Source organism: Dreissena polymorpha, chromosome 13, assembly GCF_020536995.1.
Source record: "Dreissena polymorpha isolate Duluth1 chromosome 13, UMN_Dpol_1.0, whole genome shotgun sequence".
Classification (NCBI taxonomy): Eukaryota; Metazoa; Mollusca; class Bivalvia; order Myida; family Dreissenidae; genus Dreissena; species Dreissena polymorpha.
In genome coordinates this window covers 8,943,595-8,965,809 of record NC_068367.1, presented here as the reverse complement: position 1 = coordinate 8,965,809, position 22,215 = coordinate 8,943,595, and the positions used below count along the sequence as shown (strand labels likewise).

General features: G+C 34.6%; 1 protein-coding gene across 5 annotated transcripts in view; it reads right to left on the bottom strand.

Moving 5' to 3' along the window:
• Positions 1-288: 288 nt before the first annotated feature.
• The window catches only part of LOC127855132 (phosphatidylinositol 4,5-bisphosphate 3-kinase catalytic subunit delta isoform-like), a 123,835-nt gene continuing 101,908 nt past the window's right edge, over positions 289-22,215 (bottom strand). For all 5 annotated transcript variants that reach the window (XM_052390516.1, XM_052390521.1, XM_052390519.1 and 2 more), the window contains 5 exons: positions 21,782-21,860; positions 15,838-15,996; positions 15,202-15,319; positions 11,173-11,315; positions 289-10,217 (listed from right to left, as the gene is read on the bottom strand). In XM_052390516.1, coding sequence (XP_052246476.1) covers positions 9,956-10,217; positions 11,173-11,315; positions 15,202-15,319; positions 15,838-15,996; positions 21,782-21,860 — 761 coding nt within the window. In that variant the 3' untranslated portion in view covers positions 289-9,955. The remainder of the gene's footprint in view (positions 10,218-11,172; positions 11,316-15,201; positions 15,320-15,837; positions 15,997-21,781; positions 21,861-22,215) is intronic.

Here is a 22,215-nt window from a genome sequence, read left to right as displayed (position 1 = left end):
GTGTTTGTAAGTGGTATCCCGTAGATGGTGTTTCGGTTGCGGCTGTTAAGGGTCTGTATCCACAAAATACTCTAGCAATTGTTCCAGGCCGACATAACCTTTTAATTTCATTTTAGTACCGGTACATACTAAATATTAATTACGGCATTTTACTTGGAATTATATGTTAACATAAGCGCGATTCACATCATTTTTATAATCAGTCTTTGTATGTAGCTTACAGTATATGGAATATTCTACAGGTACAATTATGTCGGTACATGAAGCATAAGCAAGTCCCAAAAACAATTTACAAGTAACAAAGTGGTTTATTTTCGACATTTTGATATTCAATAAAAACATTCTGGGAGTACAGACAGCACAGTTGTGACATCAATACATAGAAAATAAAATGCTTAAAAGACTTCATGCAACAAACAAAAGTACAGACAAGAGGGACAAGTTGGCCACATATGGCTCACCTGAATCAAGGTGATAAATCTCCTTTAATGTTTATTAACATTGAAATGTTGTTATTGATCATCACACATGATTGGAAAGTCATAATCTATAACTACTTGATTTAAATATACCAGTGCATGTATATACGTTTTCTATTAACTAGCTTAAAGACAATAGTGGCTTTTTTTTAAATATCAGCAATTCAGCATAAATATCTGTTACATCTGTAAATTATTTAACAAGTAGTTCAGATGTAACTCAAGGCTTTACAAATCTTTTTTTGACAAGACTGACATAACTACGCAACTAAGCAGAACATCTTTTGAAGAGAAACATCCAAGGAACATAACTATTAAATTTCATAAAAAATGGCCAGGTGATGTAAACAGTTGTCATATAAAGAAAAAACAAACACAGACAAAGGCTGATCACAAAAGCTCACCACTTTTGGCAAAGGTGAACTAAAACAAATCAAAAAGCATGTTAGCATAGTTATATACATGTAACAAAGCAGAAGAACGAAGATGCAAGTACTTTGAAGCATAAAAAGCAGCAATGTGGTTGAAAACCATGAGTTCATGAAATACAAATTTAATGGCACATTATAAAAAATTGAATACTTAAAGTATATTAAAAGTCTATATAAAGCAAATTCTACACGTAAATTATACACACATACCACTTAAAGGAAACATTGGTAGCCATAATCATGATCACTTCTGATAAAAAGAGATCTCCAATGAATTTCAGACCTATCTATAAAATTGCATGAGATCTAAACATAATGAAATGTCTTGTAGTTCATGAGTGTCATATGCAAACACAGTCGGTAATTTTGTCGAAGATTGAATATGTCATGTGGCATGATACACCATAAAATGAAATAAATTAGTTGGTAACAATCTTTTGGCAAGGTTTTCTTACGTTGCATTTCAACTATTTTGCACTAGCTACCCAAATGTAACTAGAGCTTTGTCACAGACGTAACAAATACCCCCACATGAAGAGCGGATGAAAAGTACTTGAAATAGTGAACACCATGCTGAATGTGTAAAACGCACTAAGTGACCCCATGACCTAGTTTTTGGCCCAGCATGGCCCATGTTCGAACATGGCCTAAAGATCATCTATATAAAACTTCTGACCAAGTTTGGTGAAGATCGGAAGTAATCTACTTCAATTAGAGAGCAGACACCATGCTCAATGTTTAAAACGCACTCAGTGACCCCGTGACCTAGTTTTTGACCCAGCAAGCCCATGTGAACTTGGCCTTAAAATCATCTACTGGTAGATAAAACTTCTGACCAAGTTTGGTGAAGATCGGAGGAAAACTACTTGAATTAAAGAGCGGACACCATGCTGAATGTTAAAAAACGCACTAAGTGACCCCGTGACCTTGTTTTTGGCCCGGCATGGCCCATGCTCAAACTTGGCCTAGAGATCATCTAGATAAAACTTCTGACCAAGTTTGGTGAAGATTGGATGAAAACTACTTGAATTAGAGAGCAGACAACATGCTGAATGTTTAAACCGCACTAAGTGACCCTGTGACCAAGTTGTGACCCGGCATGACAAATTTTCAAACTTGACCTAGACATCATCTAGATACAACTTCTGTTTGGTGAAGATCGGATGAAAACAACATGAATTAGAGAGTGGACACTTAATACGGACCAACTGACCGACAGACAAGTTCACTCTTATTTACCCCCCTAAACTTCGTTTGTGGGGGTATAATAAACTTATGTTTTTGTAATTATCTACCAGGAATTGAAAAACGAGTAGTTAGCTGCTGTTATTTGAACTGCGTGCATTTTCCAGATTTCATCATCCTGATTAAAAAATTCCATTAACAAAATTAACTTTTATGAGTCTAATGCTGTTCACACATAAATATAATACCACCCGCTTTAAACAAAAGTGGGTAATATTTAATAAGAAGACAGCATAGCTCATGCCCAGTCTGCACAATTGCACAGTCTGATCAGAAGCGATACTGTCCACCATTAGAGTTGTGTTCTGAGAAAACTGGACATAATGCGTGTGCGTAAAGTGTCATCCCAGATTAGCCTGTGCAATCTGCACAGGCTTATCAGGGACGACACTTAACGCCTTTATGACATTTTTCGTTTAAATGAAGTCTCTTCTTAGCCGAAAATCTGACTGCACAGGCTAATCTGGGACTACACTTTACGCACATGCATTATGCCCAGTTTCCTGAGAACGCGACTCATTAAGTCAATAACTATTGTATGGTCTAATTGGCAGACAGAGTAGCCCTAACATGACTGCGCATATGCACAGGCAGAGCTGGAGCCACACTGGCTGCATATGGCATAAGACCAACTTTCGAACGACAGGGTTAATATGTTCTATTTTATTTTACATAATAGCGTTTATTCAGTTATTATCAACAAACCTCATGTAACTGTTTTGTTTGGTTCTACAACACACATTAGGGTATTAAATCACAAATATTCATATGAACATCCTTATTAAGATTGGAATGTAAGTTTTGTCATATGCTGTTTTAGAATGATAATTGTTCCTATGTTCCACACATTAGTGGTACCTACCGGTAGTATTTATACATACAATTATAATTTATGCAGAACAATAAAAAATACTCTCATAAAATATACAACATGCAATAGTATGCCTGTAAAATTTAATGCAACATAAAAAAATATTATAATGGTTTAAATAGACATCAGAATTGTGCAGATATTATGAACTTTTTGAAAGCATTGAAATAAGAAAAACAAACCCTACAAGAGAGCAAAAAATGAAAATATAAAATAAAACATAACATGGCAATTGGTATGAAATTACATTTAGTTTTTTACAATAGTCGAGCTTGCTACATGTATATCTTACAGCAAAAGAAATGCAGAATACATCAGCCAAATGATTCAATATTCTAATAATGAATGAAATACACATTCTTTACTTTGATTAGAAAGGTTAATGTATGGCACTGATATATTGTTAAGCACCACATTACAATCAATAAAATAAAGACCCCTGAATTCATGAATTTTACAAGAGGACACCTGATGGCTATCAATGCAAAAAAATAGCAACAGTAAACAAATATTGGTTGGAAAATTTTGAAAAATGGATTTTGTGGGATTAATTAAACTCAACATTTAGTGGTATCAGACAAATATTTGTAATTGTACAGTTGCAAAGTGCATCTATTTGTTTAACTTACCAATTCAAACATACTTTAGATAATATAAAGTTTAATTAATATTGCATTTCAAATAAAAATATCACAAATGATGACGGTTTTAGAATACCTTTGCATTGGTGTCCTTAGCTGAATATAACCAAAAAATACAAGATCTTTTCCAAAACAGTGCGCTTGACTTTTTTTGCGCTTTAATAGCATAATGTACATTTACTAATATAACGAGAACAATGACAAAAACAAATATTCTATGTTGAAAATCTGTAGTATAGTATACATAAACTTAATGCTAAACATTTATAAATTAAACCAGAAAGTGTCACCATGCCAGGAAAATATATTTTCAACATTTTATCAATGTATTAAGTTGAATTTAATGAACTTTTGGAGCACTGTCTGTATCTAAAGTACCTACACACAGATTTCCGGCACAATACCTCCATCAACATTCAAGGTATTGAGCAGAAACCATTTTTCTAGTTTAAGTAACAATTGATAACAATTAACAGAAACAGTGATATGGGGATGTTGCATATTTACCATAACCAGAACATTACATGGATGTTGACACTTTGGTGAGTAGTTTAGCTCAGACTATTCTTTGAACGGTCAAGCAAACAACAAATATTTTTGCTTAGTTCCAGTGCACACATAATAAACAGTTACAATGTTTAACATATAAATTCATTGCACAATACAAGATTAGAATATGAATCAGAAATAGATAAACACATGATGTATTACATTATAATTTATTAACAATGTCTACAATATTTTTAATACTACAACTTTAACAGGCATTTTCAAAAACATGTAAACTTTGTCATGGTCAGTATTGATCATTGTGATCAAAAATGAACTTCACATAACGAGACATTGTAATATTCAAAATATTGATCAAGATTAACAAATATGTATATCCCATATCCAAATACTTAGCAGCAGATGTATTACAAGGATGAACTAAATAAATTATAAGCTAAAATGTACATCAACTAAAGCCTGAGAAGTGACTGTAATTATGTACCCTGCCAACATAAATTTTAAGTTTAAAAGCTGCATAAATTTAGCAATTTGTAACTTGCGCTAATATCAATACAAATGCACAACTTTATAAAATAAGGAATGATGCGTGCAAGTTTGAATGTTGCACAGTGGGCAGTGTAGGAGTACATCGTACAACAAGTTTGTGTCAACAGAAGAATAGACATGCGTCGATTACATCACTCTCCATCTTTCATGAAAGCAGAATAATACAGTCCACTCTCGTTATCTCCACATCGGATATCTCGATATTCTCGATATGTCGAAGTAAGTTAAATGTCCCAACTTTTTTCCTTCTTTATCTATATAAATAAACATCGCATATCTCGATTTTTGTTATGTCGAATAATTCGATATCTCGATATAAAATTTTGTCTTGAGTCCCGATTTTACATGTATTTACTGTGGTTTATCTAGAAGTGCGAATAACTGTTCCAGTGTCGGCAAAAGGTGAGAACAAATTTCTTTGATTCTTCACCGCCCCGCTTCGCCTGGCTGCTCACGATACTGTGCGGTAGGAAATTGATCCGTTAATTGCATCACACATGTGTAATGTCGATAGCCCTTAAAACTTGAGTAAGGCCTGTCACTTTAACATCAGTTAACTGCAATTAATACACAGCCTGTATGTAGATCTGGGGATGTTGAGTAATAAAGATAATAAAGACAAGACTCAAAAATGGCTTTTCATTTTTATTTGATCCTGTACTAATAATCGATTGAACTTTGCATTTCAAACTACAAAATGTGCATGTACAGTTCAGTATTCAGAAACGTGATTTACGCATGTTCAGATGGAAAACCCTCGTCTTGATTGGAGGTCAATTGCATCATAACTTTAAATAGCAACATTACCGGATGTTTACTCGACAGTTTAGAAAAATTGTAACCGCACGTGTTCATGCAATTCTGTAATACTTAAAACGTCATTTTAAGCATTTAAATAGCAAAATTAATCGTACCTCGTAAAAACGCGTATATATCAGGTAGAGAGTATTATGCCACACGGTGACGGCTTTAGTTAAACCACTTAGCAGGTATTTAGGTGTTAAAAACAAGGTAAATTTTCGTCTCATTTTTTCTTTGAAAATGCCTAATCGGATATCTCGAACTCTCGTTATCTCGATATTTTTTCTTGTTCCTGCCGACTTCGAGATAACGAGAGTGGACTGTAATAGCATTTAATCTAATTGAAGAACTTGTAAGTAGCGTGAAAAGTGCACAACATAGACCTCCATACATGTATATATTATTGATTTGTTTGTTATGTTCAAAATCACTAAATAACAAAGGCAAGGACAAGGTTTTGGTAGGCTTTCATGTCAAAGTCACTATACAGAGGCTTTTGCAAATACTAAAACAAGAGGACAAAAGGCCCTTGGCACTCACCTGAGACATTAAGAACATGAGCCGGTCTTGTTCAGAAGTTTTTACTAAAGTGTTGTAGGGACTACCCCAACATCTGGCAGCCATGTTTTAGAACAAACCAATATCATGTTCGAAATGAGCCTGCACATGAGAGCAAAACATTAGTCTAATGCGCTGAGTAAAAAAGTGACTTCTAGAGTTTTCAAAAGCTTTTACTAATGACATAATATAGAAAAAATGTTTTTCAAGTTGGAGCAATCATTATATTTATTGTTCTGAGCAAGTTTAATGGATATTGTTACTTGTCCAGATTTTAAAAGCTTTTTCTTCTATGTTTGTTACATACCTAGTTTTTTACCCCAAATGACCTAGTTTTGACATTTTAGAGATATAATTTGGACTGATCTCTCACACAAGTTTCACAAAGATTAGGAAATAAAGGTTGCATTTTAATTGTTCACAAGCTTCTTTTTAAAATTTGATGTAGGGACTTAGTTTGTGATCCCATGCAACCACTTTCGAGGTCGGCCGAGATATGATTTGACCCATGTTCCTAACAAGTTAAATGAGTATAATTCAATAAATGTGTATCTTAATTTTTCACCAGACTTAAAAAATGTGACCTTAGGTCTAGTTTGTGATCCCATGTGACCAAGTTTCAAACACTGCCAAGATATCATTAGGACAAATGTTTTTGTAAAGTTTCATGAAGATTGAGCTGTACATGTAGCCTTTAGAGTGTTCACAGCCTTTATATCAAATTTTAACTAGTGACCTTGTATATGACCCCAGATGACCAAGTTTTACACTCATCTGAAATATATGAGGGAAAATATTCTGACCAAGTTTCATAAGGATTGGGCAGTAAATGAGGCCTTTAGGGCATTCACAAGATTTTCTTTTAAAATTACCTAGTGACCCAGTTTTTACCAAACATGAACCAGTTTCAAGCTCTTCAGAGATATAATAAGCACAAATGTTGTGATTAAGTTTCATTGGGATTGAAAAATAAATGCCTCCTTAAAGATTGTTCCATGAAACATGTTGATGACAAAGAACACAAGGCAAAGGATGGAAAAAAGGCTATCACAAATGCTCATCATGAACATGTGAGTTAAAAATGGGTAAAATTAACACACAAACTGAAAAACAGTAACTGGGTTTTATCTGTTGACTAGACACAATAGCTTCCTAACTTCGATGTTAACAATTATAATATTTTCAGTAGCTTATAGAATTTTTGCCCATGGCACAAAACAAACAATACATTAACAAAACAGACTTTAGAACAACAGAAAACGTAACATGACTTATTCAGTATGAAAATGAATTAACTTAATGGTTTGCTGCTAATAAATAAACACTGGAGGCATAATGAGGCATGCATTAATTCCAACACACACACGAACATGTAAATATATACTGGCAATAATGTCTCATTTATAAAATTGAATGATTTGATTGAATTTTAATATTATTAATGAAATGTTGATATTTGTAATAAAGCAGACAGAACGCTAGCTCCGATACCATTTTCATCCGGTAAGGACACAGGAGATCATAAATGTATTGGTTTTGGTATTGTTGATCACTGATCACTATATAACAATACATGTAGGTGCTGATTTTCTATATTCAAAGCAAAGAAAATTATCATTTGTTTAAAAATACTCAATAATCAACACTCAAACTAGTTTTGATTCTGCAACTCAAAGCAACATTAAGTGTGATTCTACTGACATCTTTAAAAATCTATAAGAGTATAGCAATAAGGTTTTCATCAGCATGTTTTGGCCAATAACACTATTTGATTTTCTGATCTGTGGCTATTAACCTATTGAAAGGGTAAAAATAATCATAAAAAGCATGTTTTTTCTAAATGTTAGAAGACATTTTAGAACTGGTTAGTTTCTTTGAAAACTCACAAAAACTAACGATAAAATCATTAAAAATTGTAAATATAAATGATTATGTGTATATAAATATATATATATATATATATTTTGGTAAATGTCTATACATGGAATGCAATGCATTAAGCCCTAACAACAATCACAAGTAAAGCACATAAAGCTTCCTTTGATACCATTTACTAGAATTTACTCAAATAAAAAGTTACCGATAGTGTAAATTAAACATGCGGTTAATAAGATGAAAAGATACTAGATGATTTATGTCAAGCACACCGGAACTAGACAACAGGTATTGATTGATGCAGAAAGAGATAACTTTCAAAGTCAAGTTGACCTATCCACGTAATTTTCAGTAAATAGTTCCATGTATATAATTTAATGTTAAATAAGTCCACTATTTTATATACATACGTAAGATATGCACATAACCATATTTTTTCACCTGCTTTAATACTATAATATTTAAGATAAATGTGAGGAATGTTACAAGTTTGAATTAAATATGTTATACTAGTAATATTATAAAACAGCTAAAACTAGAGATTTGTAACAGACGTGACGAATACCCCCACATGCCACATTGACACAGAATATTTTGCATGTTGTCTTGGCAAAAAACAGCGGACACCAAGCTCAATGTTTAAAACGCAATAAGTGACCCCTTGACCTAGTTTTTGAGCCAGCATGGCCCCTGTTCGAACTTGACCTATATATCATCTAGATACAACTTCTGACCAAGTGTGGTGAAGATCGGATGAAAACTACTTGAATTGGAGAGCGGACACCGTGCTGAATGTGTAAAACATACTAAGTGACCCCGTGACCTAGTTTTTGATCTGGCATGGCCCATGTTCGAACTTGGCCTTAAGATCATCTAGATAAAACTTCTGACCAAGTTGTGAAGATCGGATGAAAACTACTTGAATTAAAGAGCGGACACCATGCTGAATGAAAAACAACACACTAAGTGACCCTGTGACCTAGTTTTCAGCCCAGCATGACCCATATTCAAACTTGACCTAGACACCATCTAGATACAACTTCTGACCAAGTTTGGTGAAGATCGGATGAAAACTACTTGAATTAGAGAGCGGTCACCATGCTCAATGTTTAAAACGCATTAAGTGACCCCTTGTCCTAGCTTTTGACCTGCCATGACCCATGTTCAAACTTGGCCTAGATATCATCTAGATACAACTTCTGACAAAGTTTAGTGAAGCTCGGAAAAAAACAACTTGAATTAGAGAGCGGACACCATGCTCAATGTTTAAAACGCACTAAGTGACCCCGTGACCTAGTTTTTGACCCTGCATGACCCATATTCGATCTTGGCCTTAACATCATCTAGATACAACATCTGACCAAGTTTGGTAAAGATCGGATGAAAACAACTTGAATTAGAGAGAGGACACTGAATACGGACTGACAGACCAACAGACCGACCGACCGACAAGCTCACTCCTAAATACCCCCCAAAACTTCATTTGTGGGGGTATAATAACAAAAGCTCAACTATAAAAACACCAAAAAAATGTTAAAAAATCCTATTCATTTGGAATGTGCAAAATTGTATAGAGCCTAGAGGACATTGGTTGAGACAGTTGTCACTTTCTTTTTATATGTTCCCCAAGACATCATTTGGTAAATGCTTAGTTGTGTTGTGCTAAATTGATTTTAATAGAGATATAGTTCACTGTCCGTTTAATATTTTGGACTTTGTTGATGAGCTAAATTTAGTTTTGCCTATTTGAATTTTGAAGTTACAGATTTCAACGTCGGTTTTATTATTGATTATCACCATACAATCTTGTACACAAGAAGAGGTAACTGTTAATTACGGTTAAACCTATTTATTTCATCTTGGTTCCATCAAAGGCTTATTGAAATGCTTTCAAGTCGATTGCGAGGGTATAACCAATAAAAGGTGTCTATGGGGGATCTAAATTACACTTCCAATGTGGCAGTTCCACAACGCCACAGTGACCTAAACGTTACATTAGTTATGTGCAAAGCTGTGTATGGCCCAATTGATTTTTGTTGCCATAGACTTAATTGACTCGTTCATCTTCTTTTCAAAGTGTCTAGCGGCCTCGTCCTCTGTGAGATGTAGAACCAGCGTCTCTTTCTTGATGTAGTCCAGGTCGCTGATTCTGCTCAGCTGCGGAATCCCCGATGTCAGCATCATCATGAAAAGGCGGATCAGTAGCTGGCCGCGTCGCCTCAGCGCCAGGTACGCACGGATGCACACATCCTTGAACCTGGTTATGGTCAACACGACAAGTGGTAAAATGTGAATGTTTTGAGGCTGCTTTAAACATCATTATTGTAAAAGGCTACCCTGCCGTATTTACTCTTATTTAAACTTATCTACTTCCCAGGCCGTATTTACCCTTATCTAAACTTATCTTCTTCCCAGGCCATATTTACGCTTATTTAAACTTATCTACTTTCTAGGCTGTATTTACCTTTATTTAAAGTTATCTACTTCCCTGGCCATATTTACCCTTATCTAAATTAATCTTCTTCCCAGGCCATATTTACTCATGAAGCTGCACATTTTGAGTGGCGGAAGTTCAAGGTCAAGGTCATCCTTCAAGGTCAAAGGTCAAACAAATTTAATTTTTTTCAAAGCGGCGCAATAAGGGGCATTGTGTTTCTGACAAACACATCTCTTGTTTTATCTTATGTCCTTGGTTGAGGTGAACACAAAATGTGGTGGAATGAGAACGCATTGAGATCCGAGCCATATTTACCCTTGCTTAACCTATCTACTTTTTTTAGGAACTGTCACAATTTAACTTGATAATATTTATGAAGATTTTGTTGTTTGTAGGAAAACCTTGAATTATATTTGTTTAAAAAAAGTAAAAATCTAAACAAAATAACTGTTATATGAAATATTCACTACTACATAACAGGATTAGGGAAGCATAGACTATAAACAGTTAAGTGAAATTCGAGCCAATGAACAATTTAATAGTTTATACCTAATATTTTTCCATGATTGCATCAAAAGCCTCTGGCTTACTGAAAATCTCTCAAGTCTGTTTCCTGGGTAGAACCAGGATTTGGTGTCTTTTGAGAAGCTTTAAAGAACGCTTAAACATTTGGGATCAAACTCGTAACCTCCCGGTCGTTGGGGACACACCATATCCACTACAACCTCCTCAATTCATTGATAGTAGAACCACAGTACAAGTCAGGACTACACACCTCTTGTAGTTGTTCCTGTCTGTGTCTCCTTTAGTGATGATGTACTCGAAGTGTGTCGTGAGGACCACCGGTACACGCTCACGACAGACCCCCAGCTTGGACTTGAAGTTGCCAAGGAAATGACCAAAATCAATATGGAACAGCTGAAATTAAAGAGGAAAATTGCTGCATATCAACCTTCGCAATGCAGAAAGCAATATAATAACATCAATATGAATGGCTGAGTATGAAACTACTGTATCAAATAGATCACTGTTGGGCTGTTATATAGGATCTGCCTTTGGCTAGCTTACTAACAGATTGCCTGGACAAGTTAAACTAAAATTGGGGCGGCAGAGGCCGACACGCATCTCATGCCGCATAGATGTTATATTAAAAGGTACTTTTGGGTGGGCAAGGTCTATGTTGGTGGGGCCCCGGGTAGGGTAATGTGGACATGGATGGTCGAGATAGTGCGTGTTGTCATAAGAGATGTTTAGTATTAATTTTAAGTCAATTGGTGAATAAATGAAGAAGTTATGTTAAAACAAAATGTTGGGTGCGAAAAAAAATTTGGGTACTTAAAAATCATACTCCCCCCTCAAAAAATGTGGTTACGAAAAAAAAATTGGGTCAAGAAAAAACATTTGGGAACCAAAAAAAATGTGGGTACGAAAAAAAATTTGGGACACAAAAAATTGGGTATGAAAAAAAAATGTGGGTATGAAAAAATATGGACCAAAATATATTTGGGTACTAACAAAATTTGGGTACGAAAAAATGTGGGTACGAAAAAATTATGCCCCCCCCCCCTAAAAAAATGGGTTCGAAAAAAAAATTGGGTATGAAAAAAAAGGGTACGAAACAAAATTTGGGTATGAAAAAAATTTGGGTATGAAAAATTATTGGGTATGAGAAAATTTGGGTAGGAAAAACAAATTTGGTATGAAAAAAATTCGGGTACGAAGCAAATGTTGGAAACGAAAAAAAAATTTGGATAGGAAAAAAAAAAATTGTGTTTAAATTTGTTGTTGGTGTGAAACAAAATTTGGGTACGAATGTACAAAAAAAGAAATTTGGTACGAAAAAAATTGTGTACGAAAAATGTTTGCATACAAAAAAATTTGGGTAGGAAAAAAAAAATTGTGTTGAATTTTTTTTTGGGTATGAAACAAAATTTGGGTAGGAAAAAAAAAAATTTGTACAAAAAAAGAAATTTGGTATGAAAAAATTGTGTACGAAAAATGTTTGCATACAAAAAAATTTGGGTAGGAAAAAAAAAAATTGTGTTGAATTTTTTTTGGGGTATGAAACAAAATTTGGGTAGGAAAAAAAAAATTTGGTACGAAAAAAGAAATTTGGTACGAAAAAAATGGGGTACGAAAACAAATTTGGGTCCGAAACAAATTTGGGTACAAAACAATGTGGGAATGGACAAAATTTGGGTAGGAACAAAAAAAAAAGTTTGGGTAAGAAAAAAACTTTGGGTACGAAAAAAACTTTGGGTAAAAAAATTGGGTACGAAAAAAAAATGGGTACAAACATTTTTGGTCCTAACAAAAATTTGGGTATGAAAAAAAAAATTGGGTAGGAAAAAAAATGGGTATGAACAATTTTGGGTAGGAATTTTTTTTTGGGGGTACGGGGAAGTAGTACCCATGGACCTCTTGATAAATTTGAAAGAGGACGGGAACCAAGCTGCCTTTACCTTTATCAATGGCCCTGGGGTGGGTCATGTGGACATGGATGGTCGAGATAGACTGTGTTGTCATAAGAGATGTTCAGTATTAATTTTAAGTCAATTGGTGAATAAATGAAGAAGTTATGTTAAAACAAAATTTTGGGTGAGCGTGGTTGGCCACAACTCCTCCTACACTATTAGCACTAGAACCTTGAAACTAACACACATGGTAGCTATGAGCATATGTTTGACGGTGCACTATTTGGAATTTTGATCTGACCCCTGGGTCAAAAGTTATTATCGTGAGCGTCGCATGTTAGTAAAATGAGTTTTTTTTTACCCATTTTACCCATTTATTTACCCATAACTTTTGACCCAGGGGTCAGAAAAAATTCCATCGCCGTCACCGTCGCACATATGCTACCATGTAAGTAAGTTTCAAGGTTATAGTGCTAATAGTGTAGGAGGAGATAGTGGCCGAACGGACGGACAGAAAGATGGAGACCAATACAATATCCCCATGTTTTTAAAAGCTAAAAAGATAATAAGTAAAGGTTTAAAATGACAACCAGTGTCATCATGTGCTTTTAAACTAGCAGAAAAATATGTTAATGTTTTAAAGAATCTTTGAAGTTCTTTGTGTGGTGTGACGTCAGTTGACATTGAAACGTTATTTCAGCCTAGATCTTTTTATGATTGATTATTCAAGTTTTAATATGGCTCTATAAATACAATTTGTTACCATAAGTTTATTTTAAAATTCACATAAAAAAGATCACACAGCAACCTAATGTCAAAAATATAATGGTGCAAAGGCTAACGATACTTTACAACAAACATTGATTGACACAAAATTTCCCTTATAATGTCTGTCGGACATACTGCAATTTAAATTCTCTCATATTTGTTCAAAATCAATACCAGTGACTCAAAATATATATCCATATTTCACCAGTAAAAGAATTGTTAAAACACAGAGTTTTACGAATTACGGAAACTTACACATGCCCTCAAACATCCTTAAACATGTGAAATGTAAAAATATTCAAAATGATTAATTACATGGACAGCAAGGTACATCATGTGATCAACACCAGTTTTACACTCAACCTTTATCATGCTGGTAGTAATTTCTGGCTTTTAATTGAATGCAGTTAAGATAGTTACATGAACTCTATAATTTGAACCAGATATTTACAGGTTATTTAGATTTCCATGATAAAAATAAAAGGCTACTGTGATGTAATGTGACTTAATGGTTAGCGAGTATTAGTTAGACGAAATATAGGGTTTTACTTGGATTATTTCTCTAATAATAAGAAATGTCATGAAAAATTTACTGATATATTCCTGGTTGTTTTATTCAAGAGAATTTAAATAGAACAGTTTTTTTTAAATGCGTATGAACAAGGCCCGTAGTTAGGTTCAGTAAAGGGAGGTGATTTTAAACTGTACAGGAGTATTTAACAGACAATTAAATAATTTGAGAAAAAAGGAAACAAATTAGAATTAATACGATACTTTTCTTAACTGAAACGTTTTAGTTACATGAATGTATTTATTTAACGGTGCAACATATCTTCTTCAGTTGGTATAAATAGAGTTACAGTTTGTTTTCAATAGCAATGTATACCAGGATATCCATGTTTAATGTCTTCTTGAACAAGTGATGATGCTCATTAAATTAATTAACCAGAGAATTTTTTTTATTCTGTAGTGAAAACACAGCCATAAAGAACTATTCAAGGGAAAAAATCCAAACACAGAATGCATTATTGTAATTGATTTGTTTCCCTTTAATTAACATGTTAACATGCAATTTAGACATCTATATACTACAAAGTGTGGCGAGTATTGCATGCAAAAAATCAATAATTAAAAAAAAATGGGTGTGTTGACCACATCAGTTTTTGTTTAAATATGATGTTGCAATGAATTAACGTTTGAGATCTTCTGTATTGTAGCAGACAAACAAAAATCTCACGAACAAAGATCAGACCTCATTTCGTGACTTTGTTTGCACATGATAATGCTATTAATATCCCTGCGTGGAAGTTACATTTTAATGAAACAAAGTTTGTTAACATTGTAATTTTAAAACTAAATTACATGCCTCTTTTTCAAATTGATACTGTCAACTTCAAGAAAACATGCGTCTGTAAATATGTGACATAGCACATTTGTGTTTAAGGGTTAGTCCAGAAAATACTGCTGTCCAAAAAATACTTCTTACCGGTAGAGATCAATATGACTATGTAGAAAATTGTATTGTTAGAAATATCAATAAACATAACAAAATAACAAGCCAGTGCTCATGAAATATAAACATTTCAAAAGTTCTGATGAAGTAAAATGGAAGTACACCCTACCTGTCCTGTCTCCTTGAGCATGATATTGTCGTTGTGTCTATCGCCTATACCGAGCACATATGTGGCCACCGTGTATCCCGCACACGACAATGTGAACTCTTCTATGGCAGTGTCTAGTCTGCAAACAGCACATGCACCCAGGTAAATTATAATACTGGAACATTGATTTTACTCAGGCACTACATTTAACCCATCATCATGCCTGCATGAACAAACTATCCATGGTATAAATCATTCCTTGGAATAAACTGTGGTATAATCCCTTATCATGCTGGTAGTAAACTAACATTTCTAGGGATAAACTAATACAATGTGGTGTTAAAAACATCCCATGGTATAATGTAATAATTTGTCCATCAATTTCCAAATTTCTTTGCCAGAATGACATATTTAGACACTGCATGCTGTTTTGAGTTTCAATATTACTGTAAATCATTATTATTTTTGGGAATGTAATTTTAGTTGATATTGTAGGTGAACAATCCACACATTTCATACATTGGAAAAAGGCAGATACAAATTATCCGAAATAAAAAATCCAGGAATTCATGTGTCTGCAAAAAAGTTATTTTTTTAACACAAAATTTCTTGTAAACCAATATAGATAATTTTATTGTATCACAAAATATTGCTTACTGTCCTTGTCCTTTGTTGTTCTCTGCTAGCCAATCATACAGACTGCACTTGTCAAAGGCACCGCTTTTTTTCTGGATAGCTGCCAGTGTCTTGGCTCGACCAACAACCTCTATCATGCCCTGCCCCGGACCTGTGGCTATGCAGCCATATGCGTTTAATCTGGTTGGAGGAAAAAGAAAATAAGTGGTAAACAAGCAAATCGTTTAATTGATTGCCCCCAAAAATAAATTTTGTTTATTGATGGCTGAAGAACTAAAAGAAAGGTTATTTAACAAGTTGTGCCTTTTCGTACTTAAATAATGCAGAAAACATCGTTCTTATAAATCAAAAGCTCTTATTTAAGAAAGTGTAGGGACATGGTTCTTGTGTTTGGCACTTCCAGTATTGATATCTATAAACCCGTTAAATTTTATGTTGAATCCTGTATTGTATCTGAGATACATCCCTGAAAAGTTATATCATACAAAAACAACAGAGAGTAATAACCCTTTTTAGAAAGTGCAGGGTTATGGTTCTTGTGCATGGCCCTTTTCCTGATTGATATCTATACACCCCTGAAATTTTATGTTTAAATCTTGTAAAATATCGGAGATGAAGCCCTGAAAAGTTAGACAAAAACAACAAAGGGCAAATAACTCATATTTAAGAAAAAGTAGGGTCATGGTTCTAGGGCATGGCACTTCTAATCATTGATAACTATACAACCACTAAGTTTCATGTCAAAATTTTAAAAGAAATCATTACAACAAACATTTTGAAGAAGTTTCATGATGATTGGCCAAAAATGTGGCCCTACCAGTGTTCGCAAGGTAACTTGACATAGTGACCTCATTTTTGATAACAAGTGATCCAGTTTGGAACTGACTTAGCTATAATGGAGCGAAATGTTCTGAAAAAAGCAATCAATTTGACCTCTAAAGTTCACAAACTTTTTTTTAAATTTCACATGGTCAGCTAATGCTTGACCACAGTTGACCCAGTTCCTAACATACATAGCCCAGTTATCCATGATGGTTAAAAAAATTGATCTTAGTAAATTTTATAACGATATAGCAAAATATTAAGCCTCTATGGTGTCACAATCTGTTTCTTTAATTTGATCCCATGACCTAGTTTTGGATCCCAAGTGACCCATTTTACTAAGATAACTTGAGAAAAAATTCTCACCAATTTTCATGACGATAGGGCAATAAAAGCGGCCTCTAGGATGTTCTCTTCACATTAACTTGGCCAAGATATAATTGTGTGTGAATTATTTGTGTGTGTGATTTGTTTAAGCGGAATGTATATTAATTTGTAGCCCAGGACACAAGGTTAAATTTTTATAAATATCGTTTTTCTGGTACCACAAGAAGGTGAAAAATGATACTAAAACACAAAAGAGCTGTTTGAGGTTTTTAATTTATTTTAACAGAAATCCTGTTGTTGTTTTTTGTCAGCATAAGCTGACCTTTAATATGTGTGAATTGGTCTAGTAAAAAAACTTACATATATATATAATGGGGATAGTAGTAGCTACCAGCAATCTCAATCAATAATGATACAGATTATCATCAGCAAATATTCAACCATGGAAATAACTACATGCATACTTGTTGTACAGAAAACAAGAGGTGTCAGAGGACAGCGCGCTCAACTATTCGAGTGCTTGACAGTATAAAATAAGCCATCATGGGGATATTGTTCATATTCAATAATTTATAAGACGATCTTTCAAAAATAAAAAAAGGAATTGTTATTGTTGCTTTTTTTTTTTGGGGGGGGGGGGTGAGAGGGGGGTATAATGTGGGGTGGGGTAATTTATTAGATGATGTTTAAAAAAAAATTGGGGGAGGGGTGGAAGGGTGGTAGGGGGGTGGGGGGTGAGAGGGGGGTATAATGTTGGGTGTGGTAATTTATTAGATGATGTTTAAAAAAATGGGGGGGGGGGTGTGGGGGTGAGAGGGGGGTATAATGTGGGGTGTGGTAATTTATTAGATGATGTTAAAAAAAAAAAAATTGGGGGGGGGGGGTGGGGGGTAGGGAGGGGTGGGGGGTGAGAGGGGGGTATAATGCGGGGTGTGGTAATTTATTAGATGATGTTTAAAAAAAAAATTCGGGGGGGGGGGGAAGGGATTCTGGGTAGGGGCGTGGGGTATTATTCGGGTGGAATCCATTGTGGTATTCAGGTAAGTGTTGTTTTGTCAAAGTAATAATAAAATGTGATCATAAATAAAGGAGTTATGGCAATTTAAGCAAAATGTTCAATTATCTAAGAGTAAAAGGGGCCATAATTTTGTCAAAATGCTTGATACAAAGGTCTGCTCTTGTTTATAGGTTGGGGTCATGTTGGTAAACAAGAATGCAACATATAAAAGCAATATGTCAAAGGATATAGGAAATATTTGGGGTAGTACGCAAACTTTAACATAGATTTATCAATAATATGCATATTCTAAGTATAAAAGGGCAATAATTATGACAAAATGCTTGATAGAGTTGTCTGCTCTTGTTTATAGGTTGAGGTGATGTTGGTAAACAAGTATGCAAAATATAAAAGCAATATGTCAAGGGAAAATGAAAATAAATGGGGTAGTACGAAAACTTTAACATTTGCTGCATATTCTAAGTGGAAAAGAGGACATAATTATGACAAAATGCTTGATAGAGTTGTCTGCTATTGTTTATAGGTTGGGGGTCATGTTGGTAAACAAGTATGCAACATATGAAAGCAATATGTCAAGGGACAAAGAAAATATTTGGGGAAGTATGAAAACTTTAAAATTTGCACGCTAACACTAACGCAGACGCCGGGGTGAGTAGGATAGCTCCACTATATATATTTCATATATAATAGTCGAGCTAAAAATGGCTACTTAACTCGCTTGTTAATAAAAGCACTTGCGTTGCATTTTAACATGTTATAATAATTGGTTATTGCAGCACATATACATATTATTACACCATTTGAAGATCATACAACTAATTCAAGCACAATGTACGCCATGGGAACTGTAAACATCTCTTACAATAAAAATTTACCCTATTGAACAACATGCAGCATATTCAGCTAAATTTATAAAACCATACATATGTTACAACAAAAAATCTTATTAGTATTTGAACTACATACATATCTTACAACCAAACTGTACAAGTATTTGAAGTAGATACTGTTCTTATGACCAAAACGCACCAGTATTTGAACTACATACAGAAAATACAACTAGAGTGTACAGGTGTTGAAATACAGCTCCAACCAAATGTACACCATTTTATCAAGAAAAAGCTCATTCAACCAAAATGTAAACAATTTGAAGAACAAAATGCTTATTCAACCAAAATATAAACCATTTGAAGAACAAAAAGGTCATTCAACTAAAATGTACACCATTTAAAATTCAACAAGAGCTCGTCACAGTAGTGCCAAATCCCTGCCAAAATGCGTTTGCTTGTATGACAACATTTGTTTTAGAGAGTAGAATAATATTTGTAAAACATGGCACCTGTGTCATCTATTTATGTTTCAAGGATCAAGTAGTTATATAGTGTTGGAGTTATGCTGTAGAGAATAAAATATATGAAAATGAAAGAAAGGGAGGTAATTAATAAAGAAGACTATAAACAGTTACTGTTCTTGATCACTGTATTTTTCCTTAAACTAATCTATTCATTTTACAGTGAATACTTCAGTGTTCAAACTAGAGCTTTGTCACAGACGTGACGTATACCCCCACGTGCGGAATTGACACAGACTATTTTGCGCTGTCTTCACAAAACAAGAGAATCTAATTTATGGCAATTTTTTAAGAATTATTATGCCATTATCATTTATGGCCATTTTTGACCTTTGAACTCAAAGTGTGACCTTGACCTTGGAGATATCGACATAATTCTTTTGTGCGACACTCTGTCCAATGATGGTGAACAAATGATTTTAAAATGTCACAAAAAAGTTATGGTCCGGACAAGCTCTTTCATGGCCATTTTTTACCTTTGAACTCAGAGTGAACTTGACCTTGGAGAAATCGACGTAATCCTTTTGTGCGACACACCGTCCAATGATGATGAACAAATGTGCAAAATGATTTGAAAATCTCAAAATGAACGACATAGTTATGGCCCGGAAAACCTCATTTATGGCCATTTTTTGCCTTTGAACTCAAAGTGTGACCTTGACCTTGGAGATATCAACGTAATTCTTTCACGCAACATACTGTCCAGTGATGGTGAACAAATGTGCAAATGATTTTAAAATCTCACAATGAACGACATAGTTATGGCCCGGACAAGCTCATGCTTTGCCTTTTTTGACCTTTGAACTAAAAAAGTGACCTTGACCTTGGAGATATCGACATAATTCTTTCGCGCAACACACCGTCCAATAATGGTGAATAAATGTGCCAAATGATTATAAAATCTCACTATCAACGACATAGTTATTGCCCGAACAAGCTCATGTATGGCCATTTTTGACCTTTGAACTCAAAGTGTGACCTTGACCTTGGAGATATTGACGTAATTCTTTCGCGCGACACACCGTCCAATGATGGTGAACAAATGTGCCAAATGATTTTAAAATCTCACAAAAAATGACAAAGTTTTTGTCTCATTTATGGCCATTTTTGACCTTTGAACTCAAAGTGTGACCTTGACCTTTGAGATATTGACGTTATTCTTTCGGGCGACACACCGTCCAATAATGGTGAATTAATGTGCCAAATGATTATAAAATCTCACAATGAACAACATAGTTATTGCCCGGACAAGCTCATGTATGGCCATTTTTGACTTTTGAACTCAAAGTGTGACCTTGACCTTGGAGATATTGACCTAATTCTTTTGCGCGACACACCGTCCAATTATGGTGAACAAATGTGCCAAATGATTTTAAATCTCATAAAAAATGACAAAGTCATGGCCCGGACAAGCTCATTTATGGCCATTTTTGACCTTTGAACTAACCAGATTTCCTTCAGAAAACCTGGTTAAAAATGCTCATTCAACCGAAATGTACACCATTTTAACTACATAAAAGCTCATTCAACCAAAATGTACACCATTTTAACTACAAACAAGAAATGTGTTTGTCAGAAACACTATGTCCCCTTTTGCGCCGCTTTCAATTATTTTTTTTTGACCTTTGACCTTGAAGGATGACCTTGACCTTGAGCTTTCACAACTCAAAATGTGCAGCATGTGTTTGTCAGAAACACTATGTCCCCTTCTGGGCCGCTTTGAATTTGAAAAAGTTATTGCAAATGTTAAAGTTGGAGCAAACAGACCAACAGACAGACAGGGCAAAAACAATATGTCCCCCACTATAGTGGGCTCATTCAACCAAAATGTCCACCATTTGAAATACAAACAAGAGCTGTGTTTGTGAAACACAATGCCCCTACTGCGCTTTGAAGCCGCACGGCAGCTGTTATTAAACAATGTTATATTTTGAATGTAAAGGTAACAGTGACCTTGACCTTTTACCTAGTGACCTCAAACCATGTTTGATTGTAGATCTCAATGAGATGCATGCACATGTGAAGTTTAAAGAACATAGACCCAAAAGTTTTCATTTTATTAGCAAGGTTACATTTTTGGGACAGACACACATATACAATGACAGACAGACAGACAGGCCAAAAACAATATAACCCCAGATCATTTCATCTGGGGGCATACAAAACTCATCGAGAAAAAATTTAAACCATTTGAAGTACAAAAAGCTCTTGCAATCAAAATGTAAAACATTTGAAGAACAAAATTCTCATTCAACCAAAAATGTAAACCATTTGAAAAACAAAATGCTCATTTAACTAAAATGTAAACTATTTGAAGAACAAAAATGTCATTCATTTAAAATGTACCCCATATTAACAGCAATAAGGCCATTCAACCAAAATGCAAATCGTTTGAACTATAAAAAGCTCAAACAATGGAGTTTCTGGAGTTAAGCATGTATTCTTACCTGAGATCCAGTCCCTCCGACTGCCATATGCAGTCCATCACTTCCAACATCTGCAGAGTCAACATGTCCTGACGCAGATCTGAAAATACCAGCACTTAGAACTAGAGCTTTTGAAACAAATAAGCTGTGCTCTGGGAAAACAGGGTTTAATGTCTTAGATTAGAATGACTTTTTTGTGTGTGCAGTCAGCACAGGCAAATCTGGGACGACACTTTCCACTTTGATGGAATTTCTCTTTAAAGGGTGTCTTTTCTAAACAAAAATCAAGTCCAGGCGGAAGGTGTTATCCCAGATTAGCCTCAGTTTTCTGAGACCACACTTTAGACACATGCATGAGGCTCAATTTTCCAAGACATAGGCTCATATGATTAATAAAACTCCCGAAACACTTGGTCACAGGCACAGACATTATGCCCGTGGCTATGTTTAAGTGC